General features: G+C 40.8%; 1 protein-coding gene across 1 annotated transcript in view; it reads left to right on the forward strand.

Moving 5' to 3' along the window:
* Window positions 1–38: 38 nt before the first annotated feature.
* Window positions 39–16,810, forward strand: part of Topbp1 (DNA topoisomerase II binding protein 1) — a 52,262-nt gene continuing 35,490 nt past the window's right edge. Inside the window, exons 1-8 of the mRNA XM_052718543.1 lie at window positions 39–145; window positions 869–959; window positions 3,712–3,846; window positions 5,478–5,621; window positions 7,521–7,702; window positions 8,975–9,171; window positions 11,650–11,832; window positions 14,886–15,052. Coding sequence (XP_052574503.1) covers window positions 876–959; window positions 3,712–3,846; window positions 5,478–5,621; window positions 7,521–7,702; window positions 8,975–9,171; window positions 11,650–11,832; window positions 14,886–15,052 — 1,092 coding nt within the window. The 5' untranslated portion in view covers window positions 39–145; window positions 869–875. The remainder of the gene's footprint in view (window positions 146–868; window positions 960–3,711; window positions 3,847–5,477; window positions 5,622–7,520; window positions 7,703–8,974; window positions 9,172–11,649; window positions 11,833–14,885; window positions 15,053–16,810) is intronic.

Below are 16,810 nucleotides of genomic sequence, written 5' to 3' on the forward strand. Positions count from 1 at the left end.
TTCCGGGTTCTGCTGCGTTAGCTTGGTGCTGGGGGCGCCGCCGGGGGCGGGGGCTGCGCGCCGGGCTGGCGCCCGACCCCAGCCGCCGTCCTGCTGGCCGCGCGCCCCCCGACTTGGTGCCCGTGGGCCCTCAGGCTCCCCCGAGGTAAGCGAGCGCCCGCTCCTCCCGGCCGGCTGGGCGCCCGGCGTCTCTTGTGGCCTTCGCGGCCCTAGTAACCGGCGGGTGGGCCTCAGACACCCGGGAAGCCGCGGCCTGGACGTTCCACGAGCCCGCCCTTTCCCTGGGAGCTGGGGACAGTCGCGTGGGCCCTTCGGGCGAGCGTGCATGATCTTCCACGGGGGCTGCTTGCGTTTCAAGTCCGTTGACTTAGGAGCAAACCTTGCGGGCCGTGGGTACCAGCAGCCGCCGCCGCCCTCTCCGTCGTCTCTAAGTCCAGTGCAAGTTAATGTCATTTCACTGAGGGGCCCACACCAAGGGCCTCACTATATTCAGTCAGGGACGTTAATCTTGTTAGCTGATTTGCAAAGATTCGTGTTGCTCCTCCTCAGCCTTGGACTTTGCCCACATCCTGGGGTCTTTTGCAAACATCTTGAATGAATTCATGGGCAAAGCCAGATGTCTATTTCTTAGGCACTTTTGCATGCAGAAGAAAATAGTTGATTTGCAGGCCTGGCTGTGGTGGTCCACGCCTTTAATCGTATCTCTAAGAGGCAGAGGCAGGGGAATCTCTGAGTTCGAGGCCATCCTCTCTGTAGATAGTCAGAGCCACATAGAGAAACCCTGTCTCAAAAAAAATTTGATTTGATTTGAGCATTTAATTTCCTACATAATTTATTTTTGTTCTTATTGACTGCCTTATTCTCACAGTTCAGCAATGTCCAGAAATGACCAAGAACCGTTTTTTGTGAAGTTTTTAAAGTCTTCAGAAAATTCAGAATGTTTTTTTAAAGCTCTTGAGGTAAGAATAATTGGATATGTCTTATTTGATGATGTGAGCTCATTTTTCATGTTTTAAAAGTTTTTCATTTGTTGGATTTTATATCTTAGAAGTTGATATTTTAATGAAATTTTGCTACAGCATGTGCTTAATACAGATATATCATTGTTGCTTAATTTTTAGCTGATGTAAGCATACCAGTATGTATTTGGGGGAGGGATTGAAATCTATTATGACAATTGAATGTTGACCTGCAGTTCTGTGTGTGTGTGTGTGTGTGTGTGTGTGTGTGTGTGTGTGTGTGTATGTATGTGTGTGTGTATCTGCATTTATGTCTCGTCAAGGTTAGGTTGTAGTGTACAGAATCAGAGGTGGGGAAGAGTGTTATGGAATGCTAAAGAAGTCATGTAGGTCCTTAGGTGGTGGTGTGAAGCCTGACTTTCAGTGAAGGGGATTTTATCTCCGTGCATCATATAAATAATGGTGCATAGAATTCAAAAACAAGAACAAAAGACCTGCTTCTCTTAAGGCTATGCACTAGGGTCAGTCCCCTCTTGTGTGAATTGGGATGTGGAAGAAAGCAATTATTCATCCTAAAAGGAATACAAGAGAAATTCTGGACAGCTTTCTACACAACCTAGCTGTTTTGTTCTTTAGTTCTCCCCAGAGGCCTAAGGAGAAAATAGAAAGCCCCTACTATGTTTCAGTGATCCTCTTAGCAAATCAACTCTTTCACTTTTTCCTCAGTGTTCGCTGTGCCCACGGCCTTGGTTAGGTACATTAGGAGATGCTTGCAGACAAGCTACATCATTAAACATTCGTGTGTGTGTGTGTGTGTGTGTGTGTGTGTGTGTGTGTGTGTGTGTTTGTGTGTGTCCGTCCGTCTGTGTCCGTGCCCCTGTCTGCCTGTACCTGCATGCCATAGTGCATGTGTGGAGGTCAGAGGACAACTTGAAGGAGTTGGTTCTCCTACCATGAGGTCCTCAGGATTGAACTCAGGTCCTCGGGCTGAATGGCAAGCTCCTCAGGTAACTGCTGAGCCATCTAACAGGCTCAAAACATTCATTCTTACAGGGAAGAAATAAAAATATGCATACTTCTAAAACACCAATGTTCTTTTCTTTCATAAAACAGATCAAGGGCTAGAGGAAGTGCGTTTTAGAAAGCAGGAAAGCATTTTAGAAAACGTGAGAGTTGTTTAGTGGTATAGTATTTGTGTGGTGCGCATAAAACCCTGGTTTTGGTCCTCAGTGCTGCAAAACCCACCATGATCACAAAAGGTATCTTTGAGGAAGTGACATTTAAGCAGACCTGATTGAAGAATTACTTCAGGTGAAAACCCAAAAGAAGAGTATTCCCTGCATCAGGGCCCAGGGAGAACCTCTAAGTGAGGGCATTAGCCTACCCCAGGTATAGGGTATAGGGCTGACTGGAATTAGCCAGGGAGGTAGACAGAAAAGAGAAGTCTGGGGAGATAGGTGAGGGCTAAGTTTTACGGTTTTGAAAACTCATAAGAAATGAAGATTTGGGTCTGATTCCCAAGACCTTTCTTTTGGCCATAGCAGTCAGTTTGCTGTCATGACAAACACAAACAGAAAGAGGAGAGATACCTGGGATATGTTCTCTAGGTATTTTTTCAGAAACATGGAGTTGGGGACTGGAGATAAGGCTGAGGTCCCAGCCTTCAAGTCAGGTAGCACACAACTGCTTTTAACTATAGCTGCAGGAATCCGAATTTCTTGTCTAGCCTCTGAGGGCATCTTCACACGTGTAGTTGACATACACACTTAAGTTTGTTTTTAAATAAAAAGAAAACACGAAATTGTTTCTTTACCATGCATTGGATTGAATCTGGGTTTTGTGCATGCTCCACAAATGTTACTGTGGCAAATTTAGAGGATCAGTCTATAGCATCGCTTACCATGCTGTTGGCCTTGTACACAAGCAAGTTAAGGGCAAGATTCTTGCTAAAAGGATGTGTTCATAGAGAGCACTTTCAGCACTCTTTAATAGCTGAGACAGCTTACTGGGACCAGTGAAGGAAACCTATCAGCCAAAAGAAAAGGAAGCCAAAGAGAAAGGCACCAGGGTTGAATCTCCAGCCTGCTCCACTGGGAAGAAGCCAGTACTGCTGGAGCAGTTCCCTGTAACTTCATGGCTTAATGTACAAAAAGAAACAAAAGACCTGAACTATTAAAGATGTAGATTTTATTCTGAGTATGGTGGAAAGTCATTAGAGAGCTTTGAACAGAGAGTAGCATGATGTGAATGTTGGTGTTGGAGGCATCGTATATGTGCATGTGTATATATTTTAAGTGTCTGCCTGTATGTGCACATGTGGATGATAGAGGTTGATGTCTGGTGTGTTAGTTGCATTCCACCTTATTTTTTGAGACAGGGTTTCTCACTGTTGTAGAGCTCAGTGATTTGCTAGGCTGGCTGACCAGGAACCCCCTGGAATTCTGTCCCTGCCTCCCAGTGTTGGGATTACAAGTACATTCCTCCACCAGGCTTTTTATATGGGTGCTGGGGATCCAAACTCAGATACCCATGCTTGTACAGCAAGCGTTTTACCCACTGAGCCATCTTTCACTAATTTCTGTGTGAAGAATAGATTTGAGAGAGGAGCCCCATCCAGAGGTGTCTGCAGTGGTTTAGGTGAGAAATAATGCTGAAACAAGGAAAGGGCTGAATTTGAAATGGATTCTTAAGAGTTGGTAGGACTTACATGTAGGGAAGTAACTTCTATTACATTCTTCATTTTCTCTTTCAGTCAATAAAGGAATTACAATCAGAAGATTATCTTCAGATTATTACAGAAGAAGAAGCATTGAAGATAAAGGAGAATGACAGGTCACTTTATATCTGTGACCGTTTCAGTGGGGCTGTTTTTGATCACCTTAAACAGGTTTGCTGTTTCTAAGATACTTACTTGGTGATGGTTTTGCTGCTTCTTCCTCTTTTTTATATGTAGTGCGTGCATGCGTGGGTGTAGTGCTGGAAATTACCTGGTCTCATTGCTTCATGAATTCTTTACTGATCATGAGTACTATGAGTACATTGAGATTCTTCGGGCTTGGAGTTCTTAGATTCTGAACTGCTTTATTGGCTGGTGCTTTGTATGAAAAGTATACTTGAATGTTTCTCAGTTGTTACAGCATTAGATTATTGCATTAAGATCATATTTCTTGGGGCTGGAGAGATGGCCTAGTGGTTGAGAGCACATACTGGTCTTCAGGGGACCTAATTTGATTCCAAGCACCATGTCAGATACTCACAACTGCTTGTAATGCCAGCTCCAGGAGGATTCAGTACCTCCAACCTCCCAAGTGTACCTGCACAAAATGTGCGTATACCTACATATAGACACACTACATATGATTAAAAATAAAAATAAATATTTAAAATATTTATTATTTTATATATTGTAGACGAATTTCTAAGCTGTCTTATTAAATAAAGAGCACAGAGCCAAATACAGGGGTGAAAGCCTTAGAGATCAGGGAAATAGTGAGAGCCACCAACCACCTTACCTCACCAGCTCTGTAGCTTCTAAATGCCATGACTTCCTGCCTACCCAGGCTTTTATTGCCTTGCTGTTCTGCCCTCTCATTGGCTCTTGGCCCAGCTACCTCACTTCCTTGTTACTGCCTGTCTGTACAGACCTCTAGGTCTCTGGTTGGTACTGGGATTAAAGGGTGTGTGTCACTACTCTTGGTTCTGTTCCCTAGTGTGACCTTGAACACACAGAGACCCTGCCTGACAAGTGATCGCATTAAGGGCGTGTGCTACCACTGCCTGACTTTTGTGTTTACTTAAACCGGCTTTCTCTTTCCTCTGCTCTCCAGGCAAACTTTATTTATTAACATACAAATAAAATATCACTACAGTATATAAAGGTTTTTACCTGCATGCATGTTTTACCTGCATACCACTTGCATTCCTGATGCCCTTGGAGGTCAGAAGAGGGCATTGGGTCCCCCGGAACTGGAGTTATAAATGGTTATGAACCACAATGTGGGGGCTGGGAATTGAACCCAGATCCTCTGGAAGAGCAGTCAGTGCTCTTAACTACCGAGCCATCTCTCTAGCCCTAAAATATAATTAAAAAAAAAAAAAGATTAAGTTTGTTTTAGAGACTGAAATTTTAGGCAGTGGTGGCACATACCTTTAATCCCAGCACTCAGGAGGCAGAGACAGGTGGATCTCTATGAATGAGTTTGGGACAGCCTGGTTAACAGAGTGAGTTCTAGGACAGCCAAGGCTACACAGAGAAACCCTGTCTTGAAACAACCCACCCCAACCAAAAAAAGAAAGAAATTTTTATAGCAGTTATGGATGAAGGGCTCTTGTGGTTTTGCTTTTGAGTGTGTGCGTTAATTTAATGATCGTTGTGCCTGAGAAATTGTGTGACGGTGTTTTTTTCCCCTTCTTTTAACAATTGGCAGTTTCTGCAGTAGCGTCAGCCTCTATGAATAACTGGTAAATGTTCCAAATTTAATTTTGTGATGTTGGTGATCTTTTCCCTAATTTTTATAGCTTGGCTGCAGAATTGTTGGTCCTCAAGTAGTCACATTTTGTATGCACCACCAGCAGTGTGTCCCAAGAGCTGAGCATCCAGTTTACAATATGATTATGTCCAGTATAACTGTCTCTTGTACAAGCCTGGACAGAGACAAAAGGGTAAGTAAGTCCTGACAGGAGCAGTGCTGGCTCAGGACCTTTCTTCCCTGGGCGGGGAGGTCACTTAAAGACTGCATGCATACATGGTTTTTACCACTTCACAGACATCAGTGCATGGTTCCCAATGGGTTTGGTTTGGTTTTGAGATTATAATATAATTACATTATTTCTTCATTCCCTTTCCTTCATATCCTCCTGTATACCACTACTTGTTCTCTTTCAAATTCATGACCTCTGTTTTTCATTGTTGTTATATGCATATATGTATATACGTATGTATTCCTAAATGTTACATGTATATTTTTAGAACTAACCATTTGGTATTAGATAACCAGTTGGTGTGCCCTTCCCTGGGGAAAGTGGAATATATTTTATAGAAAAGCTGGTTAATTGGAATGTTTTGTTTTGATTTAAAAGAAAATTCACTTTTTCTTCTACAGTCAGTAAGCTTGGTTTTGAATCAAATTTTCCAGCACAGAAAATCTTTAAAGAAAGGATTCTGAGCCAGGTGGTGGTGGCAAACACCTTTAATCCCAGCACTCGGGAGGCAGAGTCAGGCGGATCTCTGTGAGTTCGAGGCCAGCTTGGTCTCCAAAGCGAGTTCCAGGAAAGGCGCAAAGCTACACAGAGAAACCCTGTCTCGAAAAACAAAACAAAACAAAAAAAGTATTCTGATCTGGGTGTAGTGGTTCATGCCTTTAATGCCAACTTTTGAAAGGCAGAGTAATGAGTTCCAGGTCAGCCAGGGCTACATATAGTAAGGCTCTGTCTCAAAAAAACAAAAGAGAAGAAAAAGAAGAAAGGCTAGCTAGGCATAGTGGCTAACACCTATAATCCCAGGACTTGTGAGCCTGAGGCAAGAGGACTTCTTCAAGTTTGAGGTTAGCCTGGGCTACATAGGTCAGCCTATTTCAGAAAACAGAAAAAGCCACACAAAGCATATTTTTGTATAGTACATAGAAATGTGAATATAGCATTTAAAAATGTAATGAGAAACAACATAGTTTTAAATTATGGAGTTTAAAAGAATAAATACAGTCACTTTTTAATGGTGATAGTTCTATCTGAAAATGTTTCTCTAGGTGACTATCATTGAGTGTACTTAAACTTAAGAAAGCTGTGATGTTATTAGCAATATTAATCCGTAAGACCACATTGTTATAAATGTTGGTTGATTAAAGTATTGTTAAGCAGTATCTGACTGTTCAAGGAAACAGTTATTTTCAGGTTTGTTTGTTTTTTTTTTTGGTTTTTCGAGACAGGGTTTCTCTGTGTAGCTTTGCGCCTCTCCTGGAACTCACTTGGTAGCCCAGGCTGGCCTCGAACTCACAGAGATCCGCCTAGCTCTGCCTCCCGAGTGCTGGGATTAAAGGCGTGCGCCACCACCGCCCGGCTCAGGTTTGTTTTTTTTTTTTTGTTTTAGGGAGAAGGCTATGGATTAAGCCCAGAGCCTTGTGCATGGTAGGCAAGCATTCTACTACTGAGCTACATCACCAGCCTACAAATTTTAAATTTAAAATTAATACACATCTTTTAAAAAATAATTTGGTTAACTGTTCAATTTTTTTTAGTGGTAAAAACATTGGTATAGTCAGGCTAGCAACAGTTACTTATGTGGGGCTGGAGAGATGACTCAGCAATTAAGAGCACTGGCTGCTCTTCCAGAGGACCTGGGTTTGGTTCCCAGCACCCATTTGGTAACTCACAACCATCTGTAACTCCAGTTCCAGGGGATCTGATTCCCTCTTCTGACATCCAAGGGCACCAGGCATGCACATAGTACATAGACACACATAGAGGCAAAACATTCATACATACAAATTTTATACAAATTTTGGGATTTTTTTTAATAGAAGAGCTATTTTTTTTCTCATTAATATATTTTCTTTGGGTCTATAGGAAGAAGTTCATAAATATGTACAGATGATGGGTGGACGAGTGTACAGAGACCTTAATGTGTCAGTCACTCACCTCATTGCAGGAGAAGTTGGGAGCAAAAAATACCTAGTTGCTGCTAATCTGAAGAAACCCATTTTGCTTCCTTCTTGGATAAAAACACTTTGGGAGAAGTCACAAGAGAAGTAAGACATATTTGTATGCTTTGTATATTTGAGGAAGCGATACATTTCGGTTAATTTGGCACACTCTTGGTTTTTCCTGGGGAAGCTTTATAGTATCATCTCTGGGTTTATTACTGAGAGACAAAAATGGGGTCATTGTTCATTTCTCTAGTGACAGTAGAAGACCAGAGTCTATAGGTGCTTACTATCACAGGATGCCACTATCAGGGAAGACAAGCTGTGGATTCAGTGGAGCAAGAGGGCAAATGCTTTGATAATGGAATTGTTTTCTGCAGCAAATGTGTCTAAAATAATTGAGGAAATCAGTTGGGCTTTTGTGTTGCACTGTGCAATACTGTGCTCCAGTGTTAAGATGGAGGCTAAATTAGCTGCTTTGGCAGCCCTCTTCCCTCCTGTGGGGTGGAGGGGAGTAGAGATAAAATTGAATATATATAGATGTAAGCCATTAGCTGAGATGTGATCACTCATTGTAAAGTGAGCCTATTTTATGCACTGGCCTGGACATTAGATGTATGTAGGGATCAAAACAGGACAGGAGTTTTCTTTATGGAGTTCGGAGGTATAATTATGTTTTCTCTAAAATTTGATTTATAATTATAAGTCCAGGTATCTGAATTATATCAGCATTCTGTAGCATTTTTCTGCACTTTTTTTGACACCGTTCAGCATATATTCAGTATGTTTCCTAGCTAGTACTAGCCTGATGAAATTAGCATATCTGTCTATTGTGACAACAAAATAGCTGTGATAATTTTGTTGGTGCTTTGCCAGAAATCATTACTTTTACCTGTCAATGCCGGGCGGTGGTGGCGCACACAACTTGTTTACAAAGTGAGTTCCAGAACAGGCAAGGATACATAGAGAAACCCTGTCTGGAGGCCACCCACCCACCCACCCACCCACCCCCCCAAAAAAAAAAAGGAATAATGGAAGAATTTAAGTGTATTTTATATCAGGCATCCAGTGAACACTAGGTTTTTAAGTGGCGATTCAGTCTCACAGTTCTGCCAGGTCTCCCCATTATTAGCAAGGACCTAGGGTAGATCGTGCTTTCTTGAGAAGGTCTGCAGACTGTTGCTGAAGTACAAGTGTTTATAGAGACATGGAAGTGAGCTGGATGAGCAGTTAGTGTAACCCTCAGTATCAGCTTCTCTTTCTCAAAAATGTTTGTAAATCCTAAAAAGAAAAAATGAACAAGGAAAACAATGATATTTAAAACTATGTGAATATTCATTGTGTTTAATTTTCCTTTTTACCATTTATTTTCTCCAGGAAAATAACCAGATACACTGACATAAACATGGAAGACTTTAAGTGTCCTATTTTTCTTGGTTGCATTATCTGTGTGACTGGCTTAAATGGTGTACACAGAAAGACAGTTCAGCAACTCACAGCTAAGCATGGAGGCCAGTACATGGGGCAGCTGAAGATGAATGAGTGTACACACCTCATCGTGCAGGAACCGAAAGGTAAAACTGCTTTAGAAGCCGTCAAGTGTGGAATTCCCGTTTTACCACTTCAAATCTCCGTAGACCACCTTGTGCTTCTGACATGTCATTGCCCTAGTTTATCTGTTTTTTAACCCCCTAAATTCTTGCAAAAAGATAGTTTGGGTCACAGTCTAGAAAAATTAAGCAGCCGTCCTTGTGTTTATCCAGGACATGGAATAAGTATAAAATATCAAAAGCTTTTAGTGATGTTTCATCACCTGACTTTTAGACCTTGACTGACTCCACAATTAACCAAATAATTAACCAAGTAATGAATGACAAGAAAGCTAATATGTATAATTAAGTGCTGTTTCTTTCTCGTGACTAACTTCAGAGGCTTGATTAGGTATTTAACTTAGTGGGATGAATTGGTTTGACTTAGTAACTAGGATTGGGGCAGAGGTGGGACTTTGGTAAGGATCAACCCAGGGCCTTATACATGTTAGACAAGTGTTCTACCACTGTGCCACATTCCCAACTTGTCTATGAACTAGAATTTCTAACTTCAAGATATACTGTACAGATTATGAGGTAAGTAAAAGTATAAGAAACATTACTGATGCGAATTCTTTAAAGTTACTATGGTTTTTGATATTTCAAGAACTTTATTCTGGGGAATGGTTTTACTAATTCTGCTAAAATCCATATAAATGAATGAGAAGAGTTGATGGGCTTTATTAACCCCTATTGTATTTGTATTATTACTAGGCTACCTTGTTAAGAAGTAGCATTTGAGAATAATTGTTAGTTACTTGATTATTGTCATTTGGTCAGGAGATTGGTGCAGCAATTATGACTAAATGGTTGCTGTGGCTTTTATCAATCTGAATTATCTGTTGACTGTTTCTTGAAGTAGGAGAGATTGAGCCTAGGACCTTGTTTATGCTAAGCAAGTTCTCTTCCATTGAGTTATGTCTCTAGTTCTTTTGTTAATTTCTGCTGGAGACAGGATATCATCAAGGTTACCAGACTGGCCTTAGATTTGCGATCTTCCTGTCTTATAGTCCTGAGTAGCTAGGATATAGACTTGTACCAACAGGCCTTGTTCCATTGACTATGGAATACCAAAACAGAACTGGGTGTCATAGGTGGTGGAGGCAGGAAGATCAAGAGTTTAAGGCTAGCCTGGGCTTCATGGTTTGTCTCAAAAAAAAAAAAAAAATCAAAATACAAACAGAAAAACACAACAAAAAAGTAAAAACAAAACCAAAAAAATGCCAAAATGTCCTTTGGCATTACATATTGACTTCAGTTTTTCTGTGATACTAATTAAAAATATATTGTAAAAGTTCTTTACTGGAGCCGGGCAGTGGTGGCGCACGCCTTTAATCCCAGCACTTAGGAGGCAGAGGCAGGTGGATCTTTGTGCGTTCGAGGCTAGCCTGGTGTACAGAGTGAGATCCAGGAAAGGTGAAAAACTACACAGAGAAACCCTGTCTCAAAAAACCAAAAAAAAATAAAAAGTTCTTTACTGGAAAAAAATTTCAAATCTCCCTGTTCTTGACTTTGGCACTTGTACAGTCTAGTTAAAGATAGTATTATATTGCATACACTTATAGTGTCTGCAGTAATATTATGTGGGTGTCTTTTTTGTTTGTTTGTTTGTTTTGTTTTTTTGTTTTTCAAGACAGGTTTTCTCTGTGTAGTTTTGGTGCCTTTTCTGGATCTCGCTCTGTAGACCAGGCTGGCCTCGAACTCACAGAGATCCGCCTGCCTCTGCCTCCCGAGTGCTGGGATTAAAGGCGTGTGCCATCACTGGCCCAACATGTGTTCTTATAATGTGGAGCGTGGTGGTGTACATCTTCAATCCCATCACTTGGGAGGCAGAGACAGGTGGATCTCTGTGAGTTCAACCTGATTTTGGGTCAGCCAAGCCTACATAGTGAGGCCCTGTCTCCAAAGGGGGTTGGCTAGAAAGATGGCTCAGTGGTTAAAAGCACTGACTGCTCTTTTAGAGGACCCTGGTCTGATTGCCAGCATTTACATGGCGCCTCACAACTGGCTATAATTCCAGCCCGAGGGGATCCAAGGCCCTCTTCTAACCTCCTTGGGCATCAGGCATGTGAGTAGTGCACAGACATAGATGCACATTTGACAAAACACCAGATAGATTAAAAAACAATTATTTCTATTTTATTCATTCATTCATTCATTCATTTATTTGTTTAGGATTTTTTTGAGTCAGGGTTTCTCTGTATAGCCCTAACTGTCCCAGAACTTGCTCTGTACACCAGGCTGGCCTCAAACTCAGATCCTTCTGCCTCTACCTCCAAGTGCTGGGATTGAAGGCATGAGCCACCACTGCCCAGCAAGTGAATAATTTTTTTAAGGTAAAAGTGATTACTGATCATGTTTAATCATTACTTTTGTTTCAGTTAAGTTTTAAAAAAGAATTTACTATGAACTAATATATATAATCTAAATATTTCTGTATTTCTCTTGTAATGAATACAACAGGACAAAAATATGAATGTGCCAAGAGATGGAATGTGCACTGTGTGACCCTGCAGTGGTTTCATGACAGTATTGAGAAAGGCTTTTGTCAAGATGAATCTATATACAAGGCTGGACCCAGAGCAGAAGTAAAGACAGTGCCTGATACTTCAACTCCCACTGCTCAGAGTAATGCAGCAGCCGAAAGTAAGTCTCCTCAAGATTAAAATAAACAGTTATTTGTCTACATGACAATTGATGTATTGGACTGGGGATGTAGTTTGGTGGGAAAGCTTTTGTCTTCTGAATGCAAGCCTGGAGTCTTAGTCCTAAGAAAAAGTGAAGAAGTTGATTTGCTAAGAGGACCATTGAAATGTAGTATGGACTTTCTATTTTCTTCCTGTGCCTCTGGGTAGAACTAAATAACAAAATAGTCAGGTTGTGTAGAAAGTGGTGCAGAACTTCTTTTGTGTTCCTTTTAGAATGAGGGATTGTGTTGTTGGTTGTTTTTACTCTTTGCTCTTTTGGGGGGTCTGCCACCCAGCTCCCAAATAAACACACATAGAGGCGTATTCATAAACACACATAGAGGCGTATTCTTTCTTATAAATGCCTGGCCTTAGCTTGCCTTGTTTCTTGCCAGGTTTTCTTAACTTTTAAATTATCCCATCTACCTTTTGCCTCTGGGCTTTTAGTTTTCTCTATTTCTGTATATCTTTTCTTTCCTTCTTATTCCATGTCTGGCTGGGTGGCTGTGTGGTGGGCTCCTGGAGTCCTCCTCTCCTCCTTTTCTCATTCCTTGATCTTTTTTCTCCTATTTACTCTCTTCCCCATCTATCCTTTCTCCTGCTTTGCTATTGGCCGTTTAGCTCTTTATTAAACCAATCAGGTGGTTTTTTTTTTTTTTTTTTTTTTTTTTTTTTGGTTTTTCGAGACAGGGTTTCTCTGTGTAGCTTTGCGCCTTTTCCTGGAACTCACCTGGTAGCCCAGGCTGGCCTCGAACTCACAGAGATCCGCCTGGCTCTGCCTCCCGAGTGCTGGGATTAAAGGCGTGCGCCACCACCGCCTGGCATCCAATCAGGTGTTTTAGACAGGCAAAGTAACACAGCTTCACAGAGTTAAAATGCAACATAAAAGAATGAAACACACCTTTGCATCATTAAGCAAATGTTCCACGGCATAAACAAATGTAACACATCTTAAAATAATATTCCACAACAGGATTGCTTTCTTCTACATCTTAATTCACACAAGAGAGGAATTAAGAACACCAGTGAAGCTGGGTGGTGGTGGCACACCCCTTTAATTCCAGTATTTGGGAGGCAGAGGCAGGCCGATCTCTTGAGTTTGAGACCAGCTTGGTCTACAGAATGAGTTCCAGGACTGTTATGCAGCGAAGACCTATCGTAAAAAAACAAAAAAAAAAAAGAAAAGAAAAAAGAAGAAGAAGAAGAAAAAAAAAACTACTAGTGAATAAATAGCCTTAGGAGAAATGGGTTTTTCTGTTTGGTGGGTTGGTTGTTTTTCAAGAAAGGGTTTCTCTGTGTAGCCCTGGATGTCCTAGAACTCCCTCTATAGACCAGGCTGACCTGGACCTTAGAGATCTGCTTGCTTCTGCCTCCTGGGTGCTGGGATTAAAGGAATGTGCAACCATGCCTGGCAAGAAATGGTATTTTGAAAGATTCTGTGTATTAGTATGTGTATGATACGTAAGAGTATGTGCGTGCCTGCCACAACACAGCCTGTGGAGATTAAAGAACATCTGTGGCCAGGCAGTGGTGGCGCATCCCCTTAATCTTAGCACTTGGGATGGAGGCAGAGGCAGGCGGATCTTTGTGAGTTCAAGGCCAGCCTGGTCTGCAGAGTGAGTTCCAGGACAGCCAGGGCTGTTACACAGAGAAACCCTGTCTTGGGGGAAGAAAACACACACACACACACACACACACACACACACACACACACACACAAAACCAGTGTGAAGTTGGCACTCTTTATCTTTATGTGAGTTGGGTTCTGAGGATTGAACTCATGGTATCAGGCTTTCATATGCCAAGTGCTTTATCCTATTGGCCATCTTGACAGCCCAGGGGACTATTTTTATAACTTTGCTGAGTCATGTACTAATATATATTTTTCTTTTCTTTTCTTTTTTTTTTTAAGTTTTTCAAGATAGGGTTTCTCTGTAGCCCTGGCTGTCCTGGTACTCACTCAGTATACCAGGCTGGCCTCCAATTCAGAGATCCGCCTGTCTCTGCCTCCTAAGAGCTGGGATTAAAGGCAAATGCCACCATGTCCAGCCTATATTTTCTTTATTGATATACTGTGATGGTTATAGATTATCATTGCATAATTCAGGGTGTGTTGTTTGTTTGTTTTGGTTTAGCATGGTAGCACTCCTGTATAAGACCTGGGAGGCTTAAGCAGGAGGATTGCCATGAGTTCCAGGTTGAGAACCATTTGTGTAGATCATAGAAAGACCCTGTCTCAAAAAAACGAAACAAAACCAAAAATTTCATGGTATAGCAGGTAAAGTGTTTTGGTGTGAAAACTGGACATCCTCAATCCCTAGAGCCCAGAAAAGGTGGAAGGAGCGAACCAACTCCACAACCTTGTTCTTTGATCTCCATAGGAGTTCTGTGACAGCCATGCACCTACACCCACATGCCATACACACAATAATATAGATACAACTCTTTAAAACTTAAAAAAGAAAGGACATCCCCCTTTGTGATAGTCTGTTTGATGTATCTGTCAATACTAATCTCTCTTTATTTTAGAAATGCCATTTAGCAAAATTGTCAATAATTTTTTTCCAAATGCAATAATCTTTTTTTTTTTTTTGGTTTTTTCGAGACAGGGTTTCTCTGTGTAGCTTTGCGCCTGTCCTGGAACTCACTTGGTAGCCCAGGCTGGCCTCGAACTCACAGAGATCCGCCTGGCTCTGCCTCCCGAGTGCTGGGATTAAAGGCGTGCGCCACCACCGCCCGGCTGGCAAATGCAATAATCTTGTACCTTAAGGCCAACAACTGCCTTTTTATGGGGTATAAGCCACTTTAAAGAAACATTACTTATTTTCACTTTAATAATGAAAGAAACTTAATTTTACTTTTCATGCTTTGTCACCAAGATTACAGTAAAAAAAAACCTGAATCTTTGTAATTTGTTCATACCCCTTTGACTATAGGAAAAGATAATTTGTAAAGAAGCATGTAATGACTTGTTTAACCTCATGAATTTATCATTTCTTTTTATATATGTAGGTCGTACTTTGGCAGATGTCAGCCATATATCCAACATAAATGGCAGCTGTGTAAATGAAACAATGTTCGGTTCAACTACTAGCAAACTTGAATGTACACTTGAAAACCTAGAAAATCTGGACATCAGTGTGTTTCAAGCACCTGAAGATTTGCTAGATGGCTGTCGGGTATGTCTATTGTATAACATTCAGTAAATGCTAATAATCTTTAGCCCTGAGTTTAGGGCCAGCTTGGGCACAGTGAGGCTCAGACATGCACACACCATCAGCCTGACTCTGAAGACCCCTCTTAGTTGAACTTGCTGTATGTAAACAAACTCTCTACTGAATTAGGAGGCTGGCACTCACTGTGCTCATACTGTGCCTATGAGCCTGTGCCTCGGATGTAGCTTCATCTGTTGTACATCAAAGTTCATTTTACTCCTCAACTCTGCTCTGAAATCTGACCAGTTACATTAAAATATTTTACTTGTATCATTTATTATTTATAATAATTATTATTTATATATAATATTTATAATACCACTAATCATTTCATGTTACATTGTTATTTAAAATATCACTTAATTCCCATGAATAACTAAAATGGCTATTATCTTAAGGGTAATACTTAGAAGATTCAGATCCTTTTTCTGGGCCATGCGGGTGAAGTGCTTGTTACTAAGCCCAACAACCTGAGCTTAGCCCTCAGAACCCCATGTGGGTGGAAGGAGAGAACCCAATCCCACAAGTTACCCTGACATGTGCATGTGGTTTGCCCATACACATAAGAAATAAATGTAAATTTAAAATATAATAAAATGCTTTCCCAGAGTCCTAGACATGCATTACTGTCACCTTAAAGTCTGCCTTCTTAATTGTGTACAAGGCCTTGGGTTGAGTCCTCAGCAATAGAAGGAAGAAGATTTGATTTATAAATTATTTCTCTGTTCAATTACTCTTGGGTTTTTCAGATGATTTTTAGTATGTGCATATAAGAGTCGTGATGGAAACATCGTATCTCCTAGACCCACATACTTCATAGAGTGCTATTAGTAGAGTGATTAGGCCATGCATTCATTCTCAGAGCAGGCAAAGTTAAATTGTGTTTTGTTATTAAGGGCCAATTATCCTTCTAAGATTTATCAACTTACTGGTAGGGCAGAAAGGCACTTTGTGTAATTTTTTTTCTCAAGTCTTAGAATATACTAATTCTAATGTGACTTTGAATTTTTCTTTCCATGTAGGAAGCATTTGATTCTTAATTTTTGTTAGGATTTATTCTAGTAATAGTGATGATTTGGTTCATATGGAAATAGAATGTCAGTTTTTGAACTTTTTGAAAAATGGAAGTGAAAAAAATTATATGTTTAATTGGCTTAAACATACACCTTTATAGTTTAAAATCCCTGTGTGCATATTTCTTCAAAGCATTGTGCTCAGCTCTTTGACTTGCTGTTTTTGTTGAAATTGACTAGATAGAAATTTCAGGAAAGATAAATATTACATTTATAAAAAGTCATCCCTTTACAACTTGAGAAGCTATCTGCATATTAGAAATACCTCTGCCACCCACCAAACCTGATGACCTGAATTACAGTCCTGGGACCCATAAGGTGGAAGAGAACTGAGCCACATATGTTATATGACACACACACACACACACACACACACACACACACAGAGTGAAAATCTTTTAATAAGATATGCACCAAAATTTAGAAGATGTTGAAGTCTAGTCTTTTTTTTTTTTTTTTTTTTTTTTTTTGTAAATTTATTTATTTTGTATACAGTGTTCTGCCTGCATGTTTGCCTGAATGCCAGAAGAGGGCACCAGATCTCATTATAGATGGTTGTGAGCCACCATGTGGTTGCTGGGAATTGAACTCAGGTCCTTTGGAAGAGCAGTCAGTGTTCTTAACTTCTGAGCCATCTCTCCAGGCCGAA

Source organism: Peromyscus californicus, unplaced genomic scaffold, assembly GCF_007827085.1.
Source record: "Peromyscus californicus insignis strain IS unplaced genomic scaffold, ASM782708v3 Scaffold_11__1_contigs__length_118956290, whole genome shotgun sequence".
NCBI lineage: Eukaryota > Metazoa > Chordata > Mammalia > Rodentia > Cricetidae > Peromyscus > Peromyscus californicus.